At 41.4% G+C, this 23,739-nt stretch overlaps 2 protein-coding genes across 2 annotated transcripts; one reads left to right on the plus strand and one right to left on the minus strand.

The window, feature by feature from the left end:
• Positions 1-8,666: 8,666 nt before the first annotated feature.
• Positions 8,667-12,696, plus strand: LOC147869063 (ribosome biogenesis regulatory protein homolog). The gene is made up of 8 exons (XM_087326237.1): positions 8,667-8,829; positions 9,562-9,712; positions 9,915-9,966; positions 10,045-10,173; positions 11,568-11,694; positions 11,816-11,999; positions 12,170-12,283; positions 12,374-12,696. The coding sequence occupies exons 1-8, from the start codon at positions 8,705-8,707 to the stop codon at positions 12,542-12,544; spliced, it is 1,053 nt and encodes a 350-aa protein (XP_087182363.1). The 5' UTR covers positions 8,667-8,704; the 3' UTR covers positions 12,545-12,696.
• Positions 12,697-15,653: 2,957 nt separating this feature from the next.
• LOC147869064 (uncharacterized) lies at positions 15,654-16,372 on the minus strand. The gene has a single exon (XM_087339605.1). It carries the CDS (start codon positions 16,338-16,340, stop codon positions 15,654-15,656), a length of 687 nt encoding a protein of 228 aa, XP_087195731.1. The 5' UTR covers positions 16,341-16,372.
• Positions 16,373-23,739: the final 7,367 nt, after the last annotated feature.

Consider the following 23,739-nt stretch of genomic DNA (forward strand, 5'->3'; position numbering starts at 1 on the left):
GAGTTGTTGTCGTAGGTCAGACCTCGTCCGCCTTGTCCTTGGCCGAATCGGCCTCTCGCTCGTCTACGTCCTCTTCCTCCATTAGAGTGTGTGTAGAGCATGTGGCCTTCCGACTCATTGCTCCTTGTACGCACGTGGTTTTCTTCGACCAATAGCATTGATTAGAGCTCGAAGAAGGAGGGAGATTTCTCTCGTGCTAGAACGGCGGTTCGCATCGCGCCGAACCGTGGTGCAAGGCCGTCGAGGCATATTTGCACCATTTCATCATCATCTATACTTATGCTTATTGAGCTGAGCGAGTCGCAAAGCTCCTTGATCTTCAAGGTGTATGTCGTGATAGACATGTCCCTTTGTTGAATGTTGTTCAACTCTTGGCGGAGTTGAAGCTTCCTCGCGGTCGTGTTCGCGGCGAAAATCTTTCGTAGATTTTCCCACGCTTCCTTCGACGTCTTAGCTTCTCGAATGTAACTGAGCATGTGGTCGTGAACACATGTCGCCAAACAATACATCACGCGGCTTGCATCTTGCTCCCATGTCGCGTATCCAGGAGCCGCTTCGGCAGGTCGGTCGGTCTTCATGCGCTCCTTTGATGTAGCTCCAATAGCCTTTTCCGACAAGGTATTGGTGCATCTTGTACTCCCAAGATGCGAAGTTGTTTCGATCCAACTTCTCGGTAGGGAGAGCGCTCCCCATTTGAGTATTCATTATGTCGATTCTTCTTCTTCTTCTTCTCTCTTTGAATGCGAGCTATGTAGCGAAGCTACGATAGCTATGAGCCGGTTCTTGGTCGTCGGCATAGAGCACAACACACGATCACGATGAGGCGAATGGGCTAGATCGAGCTACCAAATTGCTCTGATACCATGTAAAGAATCAAGAGATGGATTCTTGTGAAGCGGAAGAGATGTGAGTTATGTCTGTGTGTAAGAGAGAGAGAGAGAGAGGGTGAAACATAGAGAATATGCAAGGTAAAAGTATATTGACAAAGGAGAAAGACACAACACTATACAAGGTGGGAGGAGGGTGCTTTATGTAGTCACCCTCTCTCTTCATTAACTACAAGGCTCATGGAGCATGGGGAATGTGAAAGCTCATAAGTTATGTGTCATAGAATATGATTTTATGACTTATACTAAATGCTAGAATACAAAGAGGTGACTTAATGGTGACTCTTGACCGTTGGAGTGTCTATTCACTCTCAAGGTGATTCACACACTAGACCAAGTTGAGCTTGATTCTCAACAATAATCAACTCTTTATTATGCCCCGGAATTTTCAGGCCTTTAATCTGAGGCCCAACGGCTCATTAACTTGCAGAAAGAGACTCCGCATATAAAATGAATAGGTGTGGGGCAAGTAAGCATCATTGTCTTACCAAACGAGTTATTTCAAAACCTTGTCTCATATTTCCTACAATTAGTACATAGCTCCTTGCAATTTTATATAGTGTCCACATCCCATAGATTCACCTATATGGGAATTCCATTGTTTTCAATATTTTATCTAAGAACATCCAATTGACCCTATCAACGGCCTTCTCAAAATCTAACATAAGCATAGTTGTTTCTTGTCGAGTTTGTTTAGCAACTGCACATGCTTCCCAATAGGTGACAACATTGTCTAGTATGCATCTCTCCTCCATGAAACCCGATTGGTTGTCATGTACTAATTCTAGCAAGTGAGGCTTAAGTCTACACGCAAGGATTTTTGCATAGATTTTGTAGATCATATTCAAGATAGTTAACAACCTCCATTTTTTTATGTCTTTTGAAGCAATGACATTGTTTAATTTTGGAATCGAATAGATGAGCCCTTTCGTGAAAGACTCTAGCATCCATCCAAAGTTCCTGTTGAGATATCAAGCTCAACTTAGTTTAGCTATTTAGTTAACCATGTAACTTAGTACTTACCTAGATAGAATCTAGTTAGTGTGTTGACCTTAAAGCCTTAAATATGATTTTGTACTTGAGTGAGATACATTCTTGATCCTCCACTCACATGTACATTTAATATAGGACTTACACATTTGTAACTATATTCTCCTCACACATGTGCACCCTTGCACATGAGATGTATATATACCTCATTGAGGATATTGTTGTATTTTGATGATGCTTTTTAACATAGTTAATCATCCCCCATCTTGTCTCGTTGTTCATAAGTGTTCTTTCTCTCTTCCTCTCACACTCTTACATACATACACACACACATCACATAATCTTTCATTGCTTAATCAAATAATTAGGTACTAATTAACCCCTAGTTAATTACATCATTCTTGACATGGTATCAGAGCGTGTGGTTTAGCATCCACTAAGCCCACCCGACTCTTCGTGATTGTGTGTTCGAGACGCTGACGACAAATCCAGCTATCAGTTACCATAGTGCCGCTACGTAGCACGTGTACGTGATCGAAGGAAGAAAATCCAAAGAAGAAAAAGAAGAGAAGATGTTAATCACAAATGGGTAGCTCGCTCCCTAGTGAAAAGCTAGACCGGAGCAATTATTCATCTTGGGAGTACAAGATGAACCAAACCTGACATCACAAACACCAACTACCCAATGTGGGAGCAAGGAGCGAGTTGGGTAATGTATTGCTTGGCAACATGTGTCCATGATCACATGCTTAACCACATTTGAGACGCCAAGACACCTAAAGAGGCTAGGGAGAATCTCAAGAAGATTTTCGCCGCCAATACAACGACACGCAAGTTTCAACTCCAACAAGAGTTGAACAACATTCGACACAAAAATATGTTTGTGTCGAACTACATTGCCAAGATCAAGAGCATTTGCAACTCGCTTGGCTCCATCAACATAAACATTGATGAAGATGAGATGGTTCAAGTATGCTTGGGCAGCCTTGTGCAATGATTCGACTCGTTGAGGACGTCAATCTTGGCAAGGGAAAACCCTCTTCGTTCTTCGACCTTCAATCAATGTTATTGGTCGAAGAAAACCACGTCTCAACCAAGACCAAGAAGTCAGAAGGACAAATGTTCTTCACGAATTCGGATGGTGGTCGAGGACAAGGTCGAGGCGGTAGAAGAGGTCGATTCGACCCATCTCATGAAGGAAACTCAAACCTTTGACAACAAGACGGAAGCCGTCAAGGAATCTTCGGAAGAAGGGGGAGCTTCCATGTCGAACAAGGTTGACAAACGAGGCCCTCTACGTGCAACTATTGTGGAAAAATCAGCCACCACGAGGAGGAGTGTTGAAAAAGGAGAAGTGAGTTGGCTTCGACAAGCTGACAACTCATAACCTACGCCACCAACTCCGAATACGATGACTATGGTGGGATATTCGTAATGAGACATAGAGCAAACTCTATGTCGGCCTCCGACTCCACAAGCACCTCCAACTCAGAAGACGTGTGGTTCGTCGACTCCAGCGCCTCACATAAGATGATGTCACACCAAGAGTGGTTCCGTGACTTAAGAACGCTGGATCGACCTAGTTACATAGAGACGAGAGACGACACCACACATCCCATTCGGCACATGGGCAATGTTCCATTCGGCAACGACGACCAAAACAATTGCATCAAGAATGTTCATTCTCGATTCGAACGAGGTGAAATCGGCCATGTATGCCAAAGGTCTCAAAACCGAGATGGACATCGAGTTGTGGCACAAGAGAATCAGCCACGTCAACCTCCAACGGCTCCGAGCAATGCAATCAAAAGGAGCCATCATCAAACTTTTGACATTTAAGTCGAAATGAGTCGACCGAGTGTGCGAAGCATGTCAAAACGGCAAACAACATCGACTCCCATTCTCGAAGGAGAGCTACGTGAGCCAAGGCCTCCTCGACGCCATACATTTAGATGTATGGGGACTGGCTCAAACGTCGATGATCGGCGGATGCCGATACTATGTCACCTTCATCGACAACTACTCCCACTACACGTGAATCTTCCTGATGAAGAAAAAGAGTGAAGTGCTCTCCCACTTCTAAAAGCTCAAGGGCCAAGACGAAAAAGAAACCAGTCAGCACATTCGATGCCTACGATCGGATGGAGGAAAGGAGTACTTCTCCAACGAATTCATCTCCTACATCCAAGGTGAAGGCATTTAGAGAGAATTCTAATGTCGACACACACCCCAACAAAATGGAGTAGCTGAAATGAAGAATCGGCACATACTCGAGGTAGCACGCGCCATGATGCATGAGAAGCACATGTCGAACTTCTATTGGGCCGAAGCGACATCCATTGCCGTCTATCTCATGAATCGATGCACCACTAATGGAGTACATGAGCTAACTCCATACGAGCTCCTTGTCGGAAGGAAGCCAAACCTTTCGCACCTCAAAGTGTTTAGAAGCATTGCGAATGTATGCATCCTGAATGAACAATGACAGAAGCCCGACGCGAAGTCGGAGAAATGTATCCTCATAGGATACTCGTCGGGAAAAAGGCATACAAGTGCTATAACCCTTCGGTTCCACCCAACCCGACCAAGGAAGAGTTGAACGTCACCTCAGAGGACGATATTTGGACAAATCCTCTACCAAAGGACAATCCAAGCTCTACCGAGCTAAGTGAACCACCCGAGCCTTCAAGCATTCCATGCACGTTCCGCCCAAGTACGAACTTGGACAAAGGCAAAGGTAAGATGCTCGAATACGAAGTCAACCACCCTGATGGCAGTGATTCGGATGTCTCAGCTCGCTCACTAGACAGTGAGTTTGGTGTACCCATTATGTGGACACCCAGAGTAACAAAGGCGCTCACATCGGCGAGCGAAAAACTTTGACGCTCATTTAGAGAAAAGAACCTCATCACTCGGCTCGGATACAACGAGTATATGGCCCATCATTATGCCTTCGCGATGAAGGTAGCGCTCGAACAAGAGCTCGAGAGCTCGACAGAAGTGGCTCGTGACCCATGATGGGTGGAAGTAGTGGGCCTTTGCCCATACACTACAAGCCTTCATCACAGGCTTGAGGGGGATGAAACTGCCTCGATAATGCCAACGTCGAAAGCTGAACAGAAGCCAACATCGAAAGTCGGACAATGCTGAAAGCAAAACCGAATGTCAAACGCCTCACACTTGAGCTTGAGGGGGCATGTTGAGATATCAAGCTTAACTTAATTTAGCTATTTAGTTAACCACATAACTTAGTACTTACCTAGATAGAATCTAGTTAGTGTGTTGACCTTAAAGCTTTAAATAAGATTTTGTACTTGAGTGGGATACATTCTTGATCCTCCACTCACATGTACATTTAATATAGGACTTACACATTTGTACCTAAATTCTCCTCACACATGTGCACCCTTGCACATGAGATGTATATATACCTCATTGAGGATATCGTTGTATTTTGATGATGCTTTTTAACATAGTTAATCATCCCCCATCTTGTCTCATTGTTCATAAGTGTTCTTTCTCTCTTCCTCTCACACTCTTACATACATACACACACACATCACATAATCTTCCGTTGCCTAATCAAATAATCAAGTACTAATTAACCTGTAGCTAATTACCTAATTCTTGACAATTCCAAATTTTAGTAAATCCCCCCAGCATTGGTTCTTTCACATGCTCCCAAAACATCTCGTAAAACATCCTTCCTAGCTTGTCAGTGCCTGGGCCTGCTTCCTTATTTATATCCCTCAATACATCCGAAATTTCCACCAAAGAGATGGGTGTATCCATTTATAACTTCACCATCTCTTTCATACGCACATTTAGGACTTCTTCACCCTGTTGAGTACCGACCCCTTCCTCATTCAATAAGCCATTGTAAAAATGAGAGACAATTTGCATTATTTCTTCTGGATTTTCAGTGGTAGAGCCATCTCCTTGTTTTAGACTCATCATTTGAGTGCCTCCACATTTGGCCTTGGTGCTGTTGAAAAATTCAACATTCATTCAGTCCCCTTTGTGGCACCACCAAGTTGCATTGCGTCTAATTAGAAAGGTGCTTTTCGTTTGTAGCAAACTTTGCAGTTTTTGTGTAGACTCATTTAGGATTGATTTGGTCCAAACACAAGTTGGATCTTTTTCCTGCAGCCTCTGGGCTGCAACAAGGCTTCTCTACAACCGATTCTCTTTTATTTTCAATGTCAATAGTTCTTTTTTACAAGCATCTTTTTGTACTGTCGAGGAGTCGTCTATTTTGCTAGCTAGCTGCATGGTAGCCAATAGGCCCCTTTGTTTTCTGACCAGATGTTAATAATTAACAATTCAATAACCTCATTTTTGAAGATTTTATAGGGAATTCTTAAATTTATTCATTTAGGATGCATGTTGCTATAGGAGAAAACAATTTGCACGAGTTTGTGAACTGAGAAAACAAAACCCAAGATCATTCCTAAATTTCCCCCTCGCATTTCTAGGTTTGGGCTTTTACGTATATTCTGTCCAATCTTGTGTGTGAATGTTCCAACATGCCCTTACCATCTCTTGAGTACTGTAAAGTGTTAGTAGCTTGACAAAATCGATTCAAGTGCCACATATATGTTATCTGCATTTTCCATGTGAGTTCGCTCCAAGCATGTAACTCTTGCCCTTTGATTGCCAATGCATTTGAATTCCCTGAGGTGTCCATCTGTGATTTAGGCATATTGAAATCTCTTGCCACAAGCTTGTCTTCAGTTTGCGGCAAATTATGCATCAAAGCAATCAAAAGCTCTCTTCTATCTATTTGTCTATTCGGTGCATAGATATTCAATACCCCCACACACCTGTCACATGTCTGTATTACAACATAGACTACTCTTCCTTGCACAATTTTGCCCCTGTCTAAGGTGGGAAAATGGCTATTTTGTTGTTTTAGAATGGCAACCCCACTGTTAATTCCATTTTCACCATAAGTCGTTGAACCATAGTACAACCATTCTTTTTGTAGCATTTTTGCAAATCTTGTTAATCACATTTTGTTGAGGTGATGTTCTTGGACAAGCACAAAATCTACTTTCACATCATCCATTAATGCATTCAGTTCCATTCGGAATTCTCTTCCCTCCTTTAGGCAATCTGCACCTCCCACTCCATGAATATTCCATGCTATCACTTTCATTACAAAATATAGGGGGGAACACTCTCCAAGAGCAAACTTAATTGCTCATCTATTGGCCAATGTGCACTTTGCTTGACTGCGCAGTTCCACATTTCTTGTAATCCTTGCTAGGATCCAAAAATCAAGTTCTCCACATGGAAATGAAGGCCCTCTTGCATTTCAAGTAATCCTGCTTGCATCTCCATGAATAATATCAGCAAATCTTTATTTACAATTTCAGGTGCAACTTTTACTTTCCAGTATTGAGAGCACTGGCTCCATATCATTCCATCTCTGTCATCAATTTCTCTGACTATTTTTCTTTTATCTAAGTCTATATATTGAATGCCGAGTCAATCAACGATTCATTACCCTCTATTACATCTTGGAATCCCAAAATAGTAGAGAACGCCCATGGGAGCACGTTTTCTCATTGATGGGCCATAGTGTTATAAGCCGGATTCTATGGGGGAGGGCCCTCCACTTTCGTCCTAGGATATGTAGTTGCACTCCTAGCCTTTGCAGATTTGCTTTTCTTATCTCTACTGCCTCTTTCGACATACCAATGCTTCAAGGTCCTTGATACCAATATTGTTTCTGATCCATGCTTTTGTTGCCCTGAGGTTGTTTACATTGTTTTCATCAAGCGAACTATCAAATTTCATTCCACTATTCACCACTTCACGCGGGGAGTTAGGAACTCTATCTACTTCCTCTTCCTTAATCATCACGGATTTCAATGATGTGAATAGATCACTAGTCTCAATTGGCAAAGTTGCATTGGAAGTTCCTTCTCCAATCCCTCTACTTTCTACTGCATTCTTTACAACAGAGGGTTTGAATGCTTTAGACGGGGATATCCACTCCATTTCTTGTCCCCCTTCCATTTGCTTCCATGAGTCACTTGCTTTGGAGTAACTGTTGATGTTTGCATTTTGTGTTCTTCCTACATTACCAATTGTCTGTGCATTGTGCACTCTCCTAGTGTTTCCCGTGTCTGGTAATTTTCTATTCAGACATTTTTTTTGGTTAAGTGTTTAGTTTCTCTGCACACATAGCATTTCCCTGGTTTCCCATAATATTCAATGTCTATCTTGGACCAACCATAGTCCTTGGTATAGACATTTAATTTAGACAACAAATTCTCAATGTTGTTTACGAGGATCCTTACTTTAGGCAATTCGTAGAGCTCTTCTACAATTTGGACAAAAAGTGCCTAGTTTGGCACAGATAGCTGGTATCAAAGGCTTCAAGTGAGCCGCCATATTAGGGAAGGCTATGGAGATAAGTTTCGGATGGCCTGATTTAGCATTCACCTCGGTCATGTTAAAGGAGACTGACCATTCCATTAGGATGCCCTTTCCATAAATTAGGTCGAGGGGATTAGCCTCCAGGATTTCCTTGATGTTTGCATTCATTCTCCTCCAACTCTATGTGAAAAAAACTCATGCCGAGTGGGTGCACCCATTTGGATTGGTGGCATAATCTCTTGTAGAGCAGAGCTTGTAGAAGATCTCTTACCATTTCTTAGAAAACTAGGAGGAGGGAGGTTGAGGGGTAGAGCGAGAAATAAAGTAAAAGAGAGTGAAGTGAACCAACCCACAAAACTGAAAGTCTAGGGTTTAAAACACACACACACACACACACACACGAACAAACACAGAGACAGACAGACAGACAGAAAGAAAGCATGGAAGCTTCGCAGGCTGAGCGTGAGGAGGAAGACGAACAGCAAGTCTTTTTCTTTGTGGACGTAGGAAATCTTCTCGTCTCTGATTCTCGCGACACCGCAATTACCTCCTCTTCATCTTCCAGGTCAGCTCACCAAACTTATGTTTTTTTTTTCTTGTTACTGTCTTCTCCCCCTTTTCCCCTCCCTTTCGATCTCTCTGTTGTTGCTTTCGCTTTGGTTTAGTGTCCATCGATTTTCTCTCAGAGAAAACATCGTTTCTTCTTCTTAATCTTGTTGTAGTTTTGTTTCTCAGAGATGACACCGCTTCTTCTTCTCCGAAATGTATTCGTTTTTGTTGTTGCTTTTCCGCTTTACTATTTCTCCCATTAAATTTGTCTTATAAACATCACATCTTGTTGTTTTTGCTTTTCTCAGAGATTATATTGCTTCATTGAGTTAGACCTGATGATTCTCTTTCCTATCCTCCTCTGCCTTCTACCTTGATGTTTCTTCCTTGCTGCTTAATTTTTCAAAATGTTCAATGATGAGCTATTTTGTTAGGGAAATAGCCTTGCCTTTGTTCGCTATTTGTTTATGTTTTTCCTATTCCCCTTGTTTCTCCTTTGCCCTAGTTTCCTCAGAAGTAAGATCTCTCGGTGGTCAGAGTAACCTTGTGTTTCTTTGCCTTCTTCTGAAGCTTTCAGGTTTCATATTGTTTTTGTTTTCTTCTCGTTTATGTTCTAATTCTCTATGAAATGAGATCAGTTAATGGTGTAAAAATCTTGCCTTCATTTTCTTTCTTTGTGTTTGCTGCTTTGTCTTTCGAAGAGTTCATGCTTTGCCTTTTGTTTTACATTTTCACATCATTTTATCAGAGATGATATTTCACGAGAATGCTTGGAAAGAGGACAAAAAGCTCTTCAGGCTTTGGCTGAGAGGCTTTTCAAGCTTCCTTCCACTCCAGAGAAGATTGGACGACTCGTGAAGCTTCCTTCTCCCTTGATACAGCTACCTCGAGAGAAGCCTGTGAGTACTTTATGTTCTGTCGAAAAGTACTTTGTTCTATTCTCATCAAAGAAGATGTGGCTTGTATGTTTATAGCTTGACATGAGAGGGTATTGTTTATTTTTAATAAAAAAATTTGTGCTATTTTATAAAAGAAAATTCAGTACATAGTTTGATCTGTAAAATTAAGATTCTTTATTCTCTTTTTGCCATGTTTAAACAGCTGCCTAAACCTAGGCCCCCTACTAAATGGGAGATTTTTGCTCAAAGAAAAGGTCTGAAGTTTTTTGGTTCAGTCGGTTTTGTATTGTATTGATTTGCACCAGAATGTAAACGGATGATTTGTATTTCAGGGATTCAGAAGAGAAAGCGGAGCAAGCTTGAGTTCAATGAACAGACCGATGATTGGAGGCGGCGATATGGCTACAAGAGAGTAAGGGACGAGAACGACATTCCTATCATTGAAGCAAAGGCATCAGATGGTTTGTCAGCTCTTATCATTCCTTATGTTGGTCGCAACAATACTATGCTTGTGTGTTTTATGTAATAGGCTGTAATAAAAGTCATCCTTCCATCCACTCACACATATCAGAGATCATTTCAGACATATTGAAGATCATTTCACACATATCAGAGATCGTTTATAGTGTAAAATATATTTTGAGCACCTGACACATAAATTATCTTTGCGGTTTTAAGACATCTACAGCATGAAAATGCTGTTTTCTTTTTTTGTTTCATGTTTTGGACATCTAGAGTCTCGTTTTGTTTGATATTCCACGTTTTACACTGAATCACTATAATTGTTTTCCTTGATTTCAAAGTAATTCAAAGCAACAAGGAGTTGAGGACAATTTGACGGAGTCATTAAAATGAACATGAAAATTTTGAAAAGAAACATGAGATGGAGGGTGCTATGTGATAAAAGTGTTAGATTGTTTGTGAGATTTCACAAATACTTGCTGATTTTATCATTCTTTAGAGTAGCTCGATCATAAATAACTATGAATTTTAGGTTTGACCAATCTTAATGAGAAACATGAGATGAAGGATGCTATGTGATAAAAGTGTTAGATTGTTTGTGAGATTTCACAAATACATGCTGATTTTATCATTCTTTAGAGTAGCTCGATCATAAATAACTATGAATTTTAGGTTTGACCAATCTTAATACCTCTTGTACTATAATGAAGGAACCTATTTTCTTACCGATGATTGCATGACTTCTCTGGTTGGATCGCAATATCAAGAAGATAGATAGATATGTTTTTGTTCGAAGTCTTTCTGGTATTTTGACTTTTTATGTTTGTTAGCAAGAAGGATATTGGCTATGGCTAATACTTCCTTTATTAGGAGGAAGAAGGAATATCAAATCAAGTGCTTAAAAGGTCCAAGGGCTCAGAAGTTTCAAAATCTGGTGTTAATTTGAACTGTGCTCTATCATCCTTTTAGATTGCACAACTAGCATTTTTAATTCACTACTCTGCGATTTCAAAATCGATATGTAAAAAGCATGGTCTTCCATGGTTGTGTCTGCAGTATTTAGCTGTTTGTCCTTCCATTCACCTCGCCAGATTTTGCTAGCTTCAACTTGCAGGGATGTGCAAAGTCTATGCACTATCAAGATACTTTCTAAATACTCTTGTTATTTATGCCCAGTTATGGGCATTGAACCAAAAGTAGAATAAGAAAAAAAATCCAAGAAACCTGATGTATAAGAATCTTCATTGACCGAGGATTTGCGAGAAAGGATTCTTTCTGGTTCTAATGACCGTTTAATTTAGAGTAGATGAAAGTGAACCCTTGTTTTCTATAACTCTATATTCATTTATGTTTTTCAATTTATATGACATTATTTTGATATTGTCTTGTGCAGAAGTGGGTTCAGATCCATTTGCTCAACGGCTTAGTGAAAAGAAATCCCGTGTTGCAAAACAAGAGAAGAATCAGTTGGAAAATCTGAAGAGGGCTGCAAAGCTTGGGGGCAAAGGAGCATTGCCAAGGTATAATATATATCTATTAGATTTGAACCCTTTGGAGCAAACTAATTATGATCAACAAATATATGGTATTATGCTTTTTACTGAACTGAAATTAATTGTTCGGTTTTTAATTAATATGAAGCACTGTGCAATTGGCTGCAACAAGTTTGCCTATCACTGGTACTAAGGAAGCACCTAGAAAGATAGGAAAAGGTGAAATAGGGTTCGCAGCAGGTCTTGCAAGCAGTGCAACTGCAAGTGGTGGAAAATTTGATCGCAAATTGGATGGAGAAAAACCTGCAAAGAACCCTGGGAAGCATAGAAAGGTAAAGATGCATTATTACTCAGTCTTGCAATTTCTATACCTTTTTTGGTTAAGAACAATAAGATAGTTAGTCATACAAAATTATTTTCTCCTGTGATTCTTTAATATTTTTGTGAATAGGTTATGGCCTTGTTGTATTGGATAAACCTTATAGCTGCCATTTCTTTTCAGTTCCTCCCAGTTGTAGAAGGTTCAGGGATTGGACAGCAAGAAAAACTACAATTTGAACGTGTTCTAAATAAACTGCTTGCACAGAGTAGCCACGAAATTGTGGATGTGAATAAGGTGGGTTACATGTAAAACTTTCATTGGAAACAGTTTGTTTTCTATGTACAAAAATAAACTTAAAAAGTACCTGATGAACTATTACTACAGGCTGTGAGTGTTTTGAATGTTGAAGAAGAGAGGCAAGCACATAAAGCAAATATGACAGGAACGAATAAGAAAAAATGGAATCCGAAGAACAAAGGTCAGAAGGGTGGATTCTCAAGACCATCAGGTAAGCAACATGGTAAGAAATCTGGGTCAAAAGGCAAAGTAAAATAGGCCCAAATTTGTATATGCGCTCATGATTGGAATCTTGCGTCATCAAATTATATTATTCCAAGTGAATATAATGGTCATGGTGTGAATGCAATTGGATGTGAGTGGAATCCAATTCTTTTCTTTAATTTCAAGTGAAGAGTGTTTCCAAGTCACGCAGGGAATTTTCTCTATTTTGTTCATGTGTCTTGTGCCATATGTTTTGAGAAAATTTGGGACTTTCAGAGATGTGCTCTATGCATACCATATTTGGGACCAAAAAGAGAATTATCTAGTTTGGGTTTTACATAAATATCTACAAATCTTAGTAATGTTGAAGACAACTATTCAGTACATACCTTCCCTATTTCAAACTTCACTATGTTGACATCTGTGTAAGTCGGATAAATGTTTGAACTTGAAGAATGTTTGAAGACCTTTCTAAATTTGCGTGAAGTCCAAAATGTAATCTTTAATGGAACGTATCCAAAATACCTGAAATTTTCATTATCTCCTTAAGTTTTTACTAGTTACCCGAGTATCCTCTTACTGCTTGTCAAGCAATTACTTGTCCCATTTAATCAATTGTATGGTCAATTCACTCTGTTTCTCTTCTCGGAGTTGACCAGGGCATAAGATTTGGGGGTATTTTGGGTAAATAAAGAAAGCAGTTGATTTGATGTTGATGGAGGTGGTGGGTCAAGTTAGACTGGGAAGAGGAGATATATTACCTTTTTTGTCAAATGCAATTACAATGTATATTGAACTCTACTTCTAGCCATAATAACCTATGGACTTTTTGTAAACCAAGTCACTTGCCAAGTATTTTTTTCTAGTTAATTCTGAGATATGTGGGTGAGTATTTTTTTAAAGATGTTCTTTTGGCGGGGGGATTCTATTTGTGCCTGAAACATCTTCTGATAAGAGAAATGGCAACTCATGTATTGCATTTTCATATTAACAGCCATAAACAATTCATAAGAGTATAAAGTCTAGCAGATGTAGCTCTTTCTTATTGGTCAGTTTCTTATTGACTTGTTTTTTATTATTGTCAGTGGTTCACAATATTCAGAATAGTTTAAATATTAAATGGAAAATGATGCTAGCCTGAAAGTTATTATGTCCTAATATCTGTCATATTTGTAAGCCATTGGATTGCTGCATAATTCCATTCTAATGATAATGTAGCCATGCATGCAGTATATGCAAAGGAATCATGCTGTAATAACCACGCTCACCTGTATGACAGTGAGCTGCTATTCAGCTTCATTTATTGATTTTATTCTTCGAAGGAACCCAGTTTAAATACGTAAATATGGAATTGTTTATCATGAATTAACAGTAAGTAATATGCAAGCCGAGTTCGGCTATACACAAGTCCAGACAAATATATATGGGCCAATCACAGTGAGCGACAAGCAGTTATTCATACAATTAATTGATGGAATATGAGTTGAGTTATATGCTTACTTTTAATGCATTTGATGTTATATGAGGTTCTTGAGCATCCTGTTGGGAAAACTGATGTAATCTACTCATGTATTTCAAGATGTATGTTAACCCTAAACTATAACCAGAACATCCACAATGTCTTACTACACTCAGATCATTTCGATGCCTTCACATGAACATGCAATACACTTGCTGTATCAGGAGAAATACATGCCTAAAGGCATTGAGGTGACAAATACACGCTGTAACAAATGCACATGCATTAGGAGCATGTGCATGAATATATTTGCCCCTCATTTCTATATGCACTCCTTTCAAAAAGGTACTTTCTCTAGTCACTCAAATTTTGATGTAAAGTGTGAGCATTAAGATTGTCATTACTTAATGGACAAATATTTCCTTGATATTGTAAAATGCCTCAAACTCTCTTCCTTCTTTCTATTACATTTGAATGCTTTTATACACCTTGGTAATACATTCCAAGATACATTCGGTTATCTTGGCACACTTACCTCTAACTAACCTCTTACTAACTTTAGTGTAACTAATTAACCCAAGGTCTAACTCCCTTAACCCTGGTTATAGTGACTTGGGTTAGGGGAAGGGTTTTGGCCTGTGGTTTTACCACGCGATCCCACAACTCTCCCCTTCAAAAAATTTGAGTATGTCGACTGTGTTTGATGGTGCCTCTTTGCCTCCGTCACTGTGGGAGCGACATCCGCCGCGTTGCTATGGCAGAGGGCATCTCGATTGCTTGTGTGCGGTGGTGGCTCTGCTTCGTCCTGCTGGTTGGCTGCGACTGAAGGGTTTTCTGATTCATCCTCGCAGGGGACGTCATGGTGAGTTTCTTCCTCTTGTGCTTCTTGAGTTGTGGATTGCTGATTATATGGCATCATCCATATCACGTGCGCATAAGTAATCCGCCCATTAGCATCGCGGCGGAGGGAATAAGTGTTGGCTCTCATTGAACGGATGACCGTAAAAGGGCCAATCCATCGATGCATCATTGATTCACTGAGTCCTTGTCGGCGGATCGGGAAATAGACTAGGACCTTTGTTCCGGCTGTGTACTCGACCGCTCGACGACCCTTATCATAGCACCGCTTTTGGCGTGACTGAGCCAATTGTAGATTCTTGTGTATGCTCAACCGTAAGATAGGTTGAACCTGTTGCAAGTGCAACCACCAATCCATCGCATCGGTTCGAGTATTTTTTTTGGGTAGATCCACCTTGATGTCGGGGGGTAAACGGGGATCTCTTCCATATAGTGCTCTGAAAGGGCTGATTCGAGTCGAGGCCTGCACCGAAGTGTTATACGCATGCGTGATGAAGGGTAGGATCAAATCCCACGTTGTGTGTAGTGGGAACAATTGATGTGGAAGGACGTAAAAGGTGTGTGTGATCGTGGTGGAGCCTAGCTTGAGTGTGCAGACGATTGTGGTGTTGGACTTATATAGGCGTTGGTGATCGCCGAATAACACCTTGATGGGGGAGGCTTTGGAGGTTGAAAGATTGAGGCGATCAACCAGATCTTGACTGATGGAAGATATGCTACTACCGGAATCAAAGAGAACTTCTTGCGGACTATGGAGAATTGTTGCCATGGCCGTGCACACGGGAGAACTTGAGGATGTGGATGCTTGTATGTGCGGGGGTTGTGCTCCCTTCAACACCCCGCGACTTAGTTTTCCGACAGGTCGGTCCGATAACTATTGTCAGCCAACTGTACTTGCACATTTTGCTTCTGTGTTTGGTTGTTCCATTTCCGACAGTGTTTCTTCACGTGCCCATAGTTGTTGCAAAAAAAACACTTAGGTCTTCCTTGTGCATCGCGTGTTGGCAGGTTCCTTCTTGCTTGTAGTTGAGCGTTCTGGATATCGATTTCCATTGGCGTGGCGTTGCTATTGTATTGTTTCTCGGAATTGACATTGGATGACCAGCTCATTTGGAGTTCTGTTTGTGTTGCTGCTTCAATGCGTTGTGCAATGAGGATGGCTTCTTGAAATGTTTTGGGGCCTTGATCGCGCACTCGACGATATATTTCTGGGCGTAGCCGTGGCCATAAGAAGAATAGCTTCATCGATTCTGGCATTGTTGGATTTGCGTGAGTAAGTAATTGTTGTAATCGGATTGCAAATTGTGTCACTGGCTCATGTTGTTGTTGTTTGATTGTCTCTAGTTGCTGCAAAGCCGTCTGAGTTGAGTCATGGTGAGCGAAATTTCCGATCATTAGGGATTTAAGTATCGACCAATCGTTCTTGGACTCCTCTGTTTGCTGTATGAACCATGTGGCCGCGATGCCCTCCAATAAAGTTCGCATCTCTAGTGCTTTCCGTGCTTCAGGCCACTGATGATAGCTCGCCACCATTTCAAAATGATCGAGCCAAGAAAGGATGTCCTCAGACGACAGACCTGAGAAGGATTTAGGTCGTACTCGTGGGTCTGGCCGATTAGCGTGCCTATCTGTCTGCGAAGAGAAAAAAGATAGCATGGCCTGATTAGTCAAATTTGATTGTATTGCGATGTTAGATAACGCTTGTATTAGTTGATCCAGCTGGAAAGCTTGACGGTTTTCTTCGTGTTGTTGCAGAAATTCTGGATTCATGTCGGTGCATTCTGTTGCACCGTTGTTCTGTATTGGAGATGCCATACGTATGTTGATTTCGACTTGCTCTTGTTGCGTCTTGTTGTGTTGGGTAGTGTTGCGGTTTCTTCTTCTTGATGTGGTGGTGTCTAATCTGTTGGAGTAGCGTCCTGTTTTGTTTCAACTCTTTCTTGATTTGGTGTCTTCAGTGTTGCCTGTCTTCTCCACCAAAGTGTGTAAAATGCCTCAAACTCTCTTCCTTCTTTCTATTACATTTGAATGCTTTTATACACCTTGGTAATACATTCCAAGTTACATTATGTTATCTTGGCACACTTACCTCTAACTAACCTCTTACTAACTTTAGTGTAACTAACTAACCCAAGGTCTAACTCCCCTAACCTTGGTTATAACTACTTGGGTTAGGGGAAGGGTTTTGGCATGTGGTTTTACCACGCGATCCCACAATATGTTTAAGGCGTGTTTTTTTTATAAATGGGGGAATATAGCAAGGAATCTTGGATGTTTACTAGGGCTTGCTTTTTTTTTTCCCTTATGCGCAACGCTTGGCCACAACCGAGATTATTTTCATACACAGAAAATAGGAAATAGAACACAACACAAAGAGGAAGACAAATACACAGTAGGTTTATGTGGAAAACCCCAAACTAGGGGAAAAACCACGCCAGCCCACGGGTTGCAAACTGTCACTATGTAAGAATGTACAAAACTGTGAGTTCACGGAGGCAACGACCTCGTGCTCACGATCTTCGCCACAGGCGGCGGTTACAACAGAGGCAAAGACCTCGTCTCTCTCTCTCTCTCTCTCTCTCTGTACAGTTGCGCACTCTCTCTTCTTCTTGCACCAACAAGGAAGAATAACAACTACATACTTAGTTTGCCCTAAGTCATATTTATACTAATATGACTTTTCGGCTATTTACAAATGTAGCCACGATGGGCTCTCAGAAACATATTTACGAATATGTCTCTTCCTCTGGTTCATACCGGGTCTGCACCATCCGGCTGTCCGTAGCCGGGTACTCCTCATCCGGTTCATATCGGGTCTGCATCATCCGGCTCTCCGTAGCCGGGTACTCCTCATCCGGTTCGTACCGGGCCTGCACCATCCAGTTCATACCGGGTCTGCATCATCCGGCTCTCCGTAGCCGGGTACTCCTCATCCGGTTCATACCGGGCCTGCACCATCCAGTTCATACCGGGTCTGCATCATCCGGCTCTCCGTAGCCGGGTCCACCTCATACGGTTTCGGCCTCGGTCTATCAGCCTCGGCCGAGTCTGTTCATCGGCACTATTCTTCTCCCTTCCCATCCGGAGGGACCTGTCTCCCAACAAACTCCCCCTTCACTCCGGCATGGGGTGTCTTCCTAGTCCGATCCTCTTCCGACATGCGTCCAGCTTGTCGGGTGTCAGCACTTTGGTTAGCATATCTGACCCGTTCTCGGCCGAGTGGATCTTTGTCAGTGCGAACTCTTGGTCATCTACTCTTTCCCGGATCTAGTGATACCTAAAGGTAAAGAGGGATGTTTGACGGATCAGCTATTGAGAGATGACGTTCAGCAAACAGGACTGTAGTAGAGATGAGAGTAGAGACACACAGATCTTTGGTGTACCCAACCGCCTTGATTGGTACACAAGAAAAAAAAAGGTTATTATATTAGTTAACCTTACATAGAAAGTGGTGTGTTCACATTATAAAAGGAGGTGTCCTGTCCAAGTGAACAATGTGTTCACATATACGAATAATTACCTAATTTGTGAACTACGGGCCTTTACACCTAACAACCTCCCACTTAAAGGTCCGATGTGAACATTCAAGTAACTCCCACTGCATAAGCAATATCTGGACGAGTAGCTACCATAGCATACATTAGAGAACCACATGCTGATGCATAAGGAATTCCCTTCATAGCATTGATTTCCATCTCATCCTTTGGACAATCAGCCTTGCTGAGTTTAAGATATGACGGCAAAGGAACTCCACGGGACTTTGCTTCTGCCATATTAAATCTGTTAAGCACTTTTTCAATGTACTTTTCTTGTGACAAAAACAACAATTTGTCTTTTCTGTTTCTACTGATTCTCATGCCCAAAATATGCTCTGCATTTCCCAAATCTTTCATAGAGAAGACCAATTTCAGTTGATCTTTTAGAGCATCAAGACTAGTCTTTCTTTTCCCAGCTAGCAACATATCATCCACATATAGAACAAGTATGATAGGACTGTCATCGATATCCTTTTTCGTGTATAAACAATGATCTGCATAGCTACGATCAAAGCCTTGAGAAAGCATAAAAGTATCAAACTTCTTATACCACTGTCGTGGTGCTTGTTTTAGGCCATACAAGCTACGTTTTAGTTTGCATACCAAATGCTCCTTGTTAGAGACTACAAAACCCTCAGGTTGTTTCATGTAGATCTCTTCATCAATATCACCATGCAAAAAAGCGGTCTTTACATCCATTTGGTACAACTCCAAATTAAGCATTGCAGTGAGAGCAAATAGCACACGAAGTGTGGTCATCTTCACAACAGGAGAGAAGACCTCTTGGAAGTCAATACCTTCCTTCTGTGCATAACCCTTGGCAACTAATCTTGCCTTGTATTTTGGTTTCCCTTCAATTTCCTTTACCTTATAAACCCACTTATTTGGAAGAGCTTTCCTTCCTTGAGGTAAGGACACAAGATCCCATGTATCATTTGCATATAAAGATTTTATTTCTTCTTGCATTGCAAGCTCCCACTTACTACTAAGTTCACATGACATTGCCTCCTTATAAGTAAGAGGTTCACCCTCATCTGACAGCATGACATAATGCAAAGAGGGGTCATATCTATATACCTGCCTCCTTGAACGATTAGACCTACGTACCCAATGATCAGTATTTTCTGGGATTGGTTCTAAATCTGGAGGAAAATCATTTTCAGCACTTTCTGGCTGTTGCGAACCATGTCCAACATGTTGTTCGACATCTATATTTTGTTCTTCAGTACCTTCATCTCGTTGACCAATATCTTCATGAGCATCTCTTTGCTGTCCAACTTCTTCTGGCTCAAAGATAACCGGTTGACCATCATATTCAACCTTTGGTATAGCATCATGAGGTTTATTTTCAGATTTTGTGGATGGCTGTAATTGCTGAAATGTAACGCTCTTAGAGTTCCCAACAGAGGAACAAGCATTTTTCAGCAATTTTTCTTCATTAAAAACAACATCCCGGCTGCGTACAATTTTTCTGGACTGAGGTAACCAAATCCTATAGCCCATTTCACCTTCATCACCATAGCCCATAAAAATGCCCATGGTGGACTTAGCATCGAGCTTATTTCTCAGCTCACTTCTAATGTGTACAAACGCATCACAACCGAAAATTCGTAAATGGTCATATGAGGCTGGTTTGCCAGACCAAACCTCCTCAGGGATTCCATTTTTTAAGGACTTGTTGGGAGAACGATTACATATATGAACCGCGGTTTTTAATGCTTCTCCCCAAAATTCATGAGGGAGATTAGCTGTGGACAGCATGCATCGTACTCGCTCACACAAGGTCCTATTATACCTTTCTGCCACCCCATTTGATGAAGGGTTATATGGAGCAGTAAGCTCTCTTTTAATACCATGTAAGTCACAATAAGACTTAAATTCTGCAGATGTAAACTCACCCCCATTATCTGTTCTGAGACATTTCAGTTTTGTCCCTTTTTGAGTAGTCACAAATGCATGAAAAGATTTAAATGCATCAAATGCATCACCTTTTCTTTTCATCAAGTACACCCAAATCTTCCTAGAATAATCATCGATAAAGGAAATAAAATATGCAGCACCGCCCAAGGATTTTACAGGCATGCTACATACATCAGAATGCACCAAATCTAGCACATTTGGTTTACGAGAGATACCAGAATAATACGAATTTCTTACTTGTTTGCCAAATAGACAATCATTACAAAAAACCAACTTTGATCCTTTAACATCAAATCTTTTTAAAGCAGAAAGGACTTCAAGTCCTTTTTGGCTCATATGTCCTAATCTCTTATGCCAAAGCTCTAAACGAGAGTCGAATTCAGCAATAGCAAGAAACTTTCCAGGTAAAGCTTTGCATTGCAAACAGTACAAAGTGCCCTTTTTGCAACCTTTCACAATAACCATAGATCCTTTCTTTAGTTTCCATAATCCACCACCGAATAATGTGGTGTAACCATGCAAATCCATCTGTCCTACAGATAGCAAACTTTTCTTTATGCCAGGTACATACCTAACATCTTTGAGCACAAGCTCTTGACCATTATTCAAAGACAAGTGTATGGTTCCAATACCATCAATATTGCAAGCACTATTGTTACCAAGATAAACTTTTCCATAACTGCCTGCATCAAATGTGGTAAAGCACTCCAAACATGGAGTAACATGAAACGAAGCCCCAGAGTCTACTATCCATGTCTGTGTCAATCCATCATCGATTGACAATAAAGCATCAATAACATCTGTTTTGGTGATTTGCATGTCTTGAACATGAGCTATAAAGGCATCACCTGTAATACAAAGTACATCACCATCTTCACCAGATAGCTCTTCAATGATAACATTTGAAGCCATATTAGCTTTCTCTGTTGTATTAAACTTATCCTCTTTGTTTTTCTTCTCTCCAACATTCTTCTTCCTTTCTAGTTCCATCTTCCAATATCTACAATCAGGTTTCTTATGACCTTTACGGCCACAATGATAGCAAGTGATATCTTGTTGTTTTCCTTTCCCTCTACTCTTACTTCTATTTCTTTGTCCTACATTTGGGTTCCTCTTATCATATCTCCCCCTAATATTGTATGCTGAACCACTACCTTCTCCGCTAGATTGTCTTCTAATCTCTTCACTGAGAATAGAGCCCCGCACACCATCGAAGGTCAAGGTGGGGCTATTAGATAGTGAAACAACTAATGTTTCCCACGAATCCGGTAAAGTCATAAGTAGGAAGATAGCTTTGAGCTTGTCATCAAAAGCTGGTAATCCTGAATCTTGTAGTTGGGAGAGAGTACCTGTGAATAAAGATAGATGCTCTGTTGCACCTTTTGACTCATCAAGCCTCATACTGACAAGTTTTCTCATCAAATGCACCTGATTCACAGGAGTAGTATTCTCGTAAGTTTTCTTAAGTTTCTCCCAAACTTGATGGGTAGTAGTCAAGCCCTTTACATCTACAAGAATTTCATCAGAAACAGCCATTTTAATATATGTAATGGCTTTCTTATTCAAAGTGTTCCAAGCATCATTTTCCATGCTCTCTGGTTTCGTTTCTACAAGAGCATCTTCACAATCTCTTAGAAAGAGGATGCCCAGCATACGCTCTTTCCACAATTCGAAACCTTTTCCATCAAATCTCTTGATTTCAAAGAGGTTTTTCACTTCAGCTGAAGTGGAGGCCATTGCTCCCAAGATTTATGACAGATGCCTTCAGAAATTGAGCAGAATACCAATAGAAAAGGGTCTGACAGATTTTTATTTTTATTTTTTAAAAATCTGTGTTTTCTGCTGATTCTGAATCTAAAGAAAAACAGCAAAGTAGAGGAAAGAGATTTGGCTCTGATACCAGTTAAAGGTAAAGAGGGATGTTTGACGGATCAGCTATTGAGAGATGACGTTCAGCAAACAGGACTGTAGTAGAGATGAGAGTAGAGACACACAGATCTTTGGTGTACCCAACCGCCTTGATTGGTACACAAGAAAAAAAAAGGTTATTATATTAGTTAACCTTACATAGAAAGTGGTGTGTTCACATTATAAAAGGAGGTGTCCTGTCCAAGTGAACAATGTGTTCACATATACGAATAATTACCTAATTTGTGAACTACGGGCCTTTACACCTAACAATACCTCCGCTGGATATGCTTCTCCGGGAATGGTAGACCGCATTCTTAGCAAGGTGGATGGCACTTTGATTGTTGCAGTAGAGTCGGTATTCCTCTTGCCGGATACCGAGCTCTCCGATGAAGTCCTTTATCCATAATATTTCCTTGCCGGCTTCCACAACCGCCATGTACTCCGCCTCTGTGGTTGACAATGCAACCGTCTTCTGCAGCCTCGACTGCCACGAAACAACTCCCCCTACATATGTCATTACATACCCGGATGTAGACCGGTTGGTATCCACATCAGCTGACATGTCCGAATCGGTGAAACCGTCCAGTTGAGGTTTTCCGGAGCCGAATCGGAGACACATATTTGAAGTGCCCTTCAAATACCGGAGTATCCACTTGACCGCGTTCCAGTGCTCCTTGCCGGGATTGCTCATAAACCAGCTCACCACTCCGACTGCGTATCCAATGTCCGGTCGGGTACAAACCATTGCGTACATCAAGCTCCCGACGGCAGAGGCATATGGAATCTTCATCATATCTGCCTTCTCTCCTCTCGTCTTCGGGCTTTGCTTGCCGGACAGCTTGCAGTTTGCCGGAAGTGTCGATCCGACTGGTTTTGCTTCTAACATGTTGAACCGATGAAGCACCTTTGTCACATACTTCTCCTGTGATAGCCATAATTGTTTCACTGACCGGTCCCGAATGATGTGCATCCCCAGCATCTGTCTTGCCAGACCCAAGTCTTTCATTGAGAAGGTCTGGTTGAGAGCCTTCTTTAGCATCCGTATTTTACCTTGGTCTCGTCCGACGATCAACATGTCATCCACGTACAGGAGGAGTATCAGGAAGTCGCCTCCTTCAAACTTCTTCACAAACACGCAGTGATCGGCCTGCGTCTTGTGGTACCCTTGATCGGTCATGAAGGAGTCGAACTTCCGGTACCATTGCCGGGGAGCCTGCTTCAGTTCGTACAGGCTCTTCTTCAATCGGCATACCAGGTGCTCCTTCCCTTTCTCCACAAATCCTTCCGGTTGCTGCATGTAGATCTCCTCTTCGAGGTCGCCGTGAAGGAATGCCTTCTTCACGTCCAGCTGCTCTACCTCGAGGTCCATGCTTGCTGCTATATTCAGCACCGTCCGGATGGAGGTCATCTTTACTACCGGGGCAAATATCTCGTCGAAGTCCACGCCCTTCTTCTGTTGGAACCCCTTCACCACGATCCTGGCTTTGTATCTCGGGGGGTTGCCGACATCTCCCGGTTTCAACTTGTACACCCGCTTGTTTCGGAGTGCCCGCTTTCCTTTCGGC

This window comes from Azolla caroliniana, unplaced genomic scaffold (assembly GCF_043228905.1).
Source record: "Azolla caroliniana isolate FFs.n. ecotype wild unplaced genomic scaffold, voAzoCaro1.0.p SCAF_1, whole genome shotgun sequence".
Taxonomy (NCBI): domain Eukaryota; kingdom Viridiplantae; phylum Streptophyta; class Polypodiopsida; order Salviniales; family Salviniaceae; genus Azolla; species Azolla caroliniana.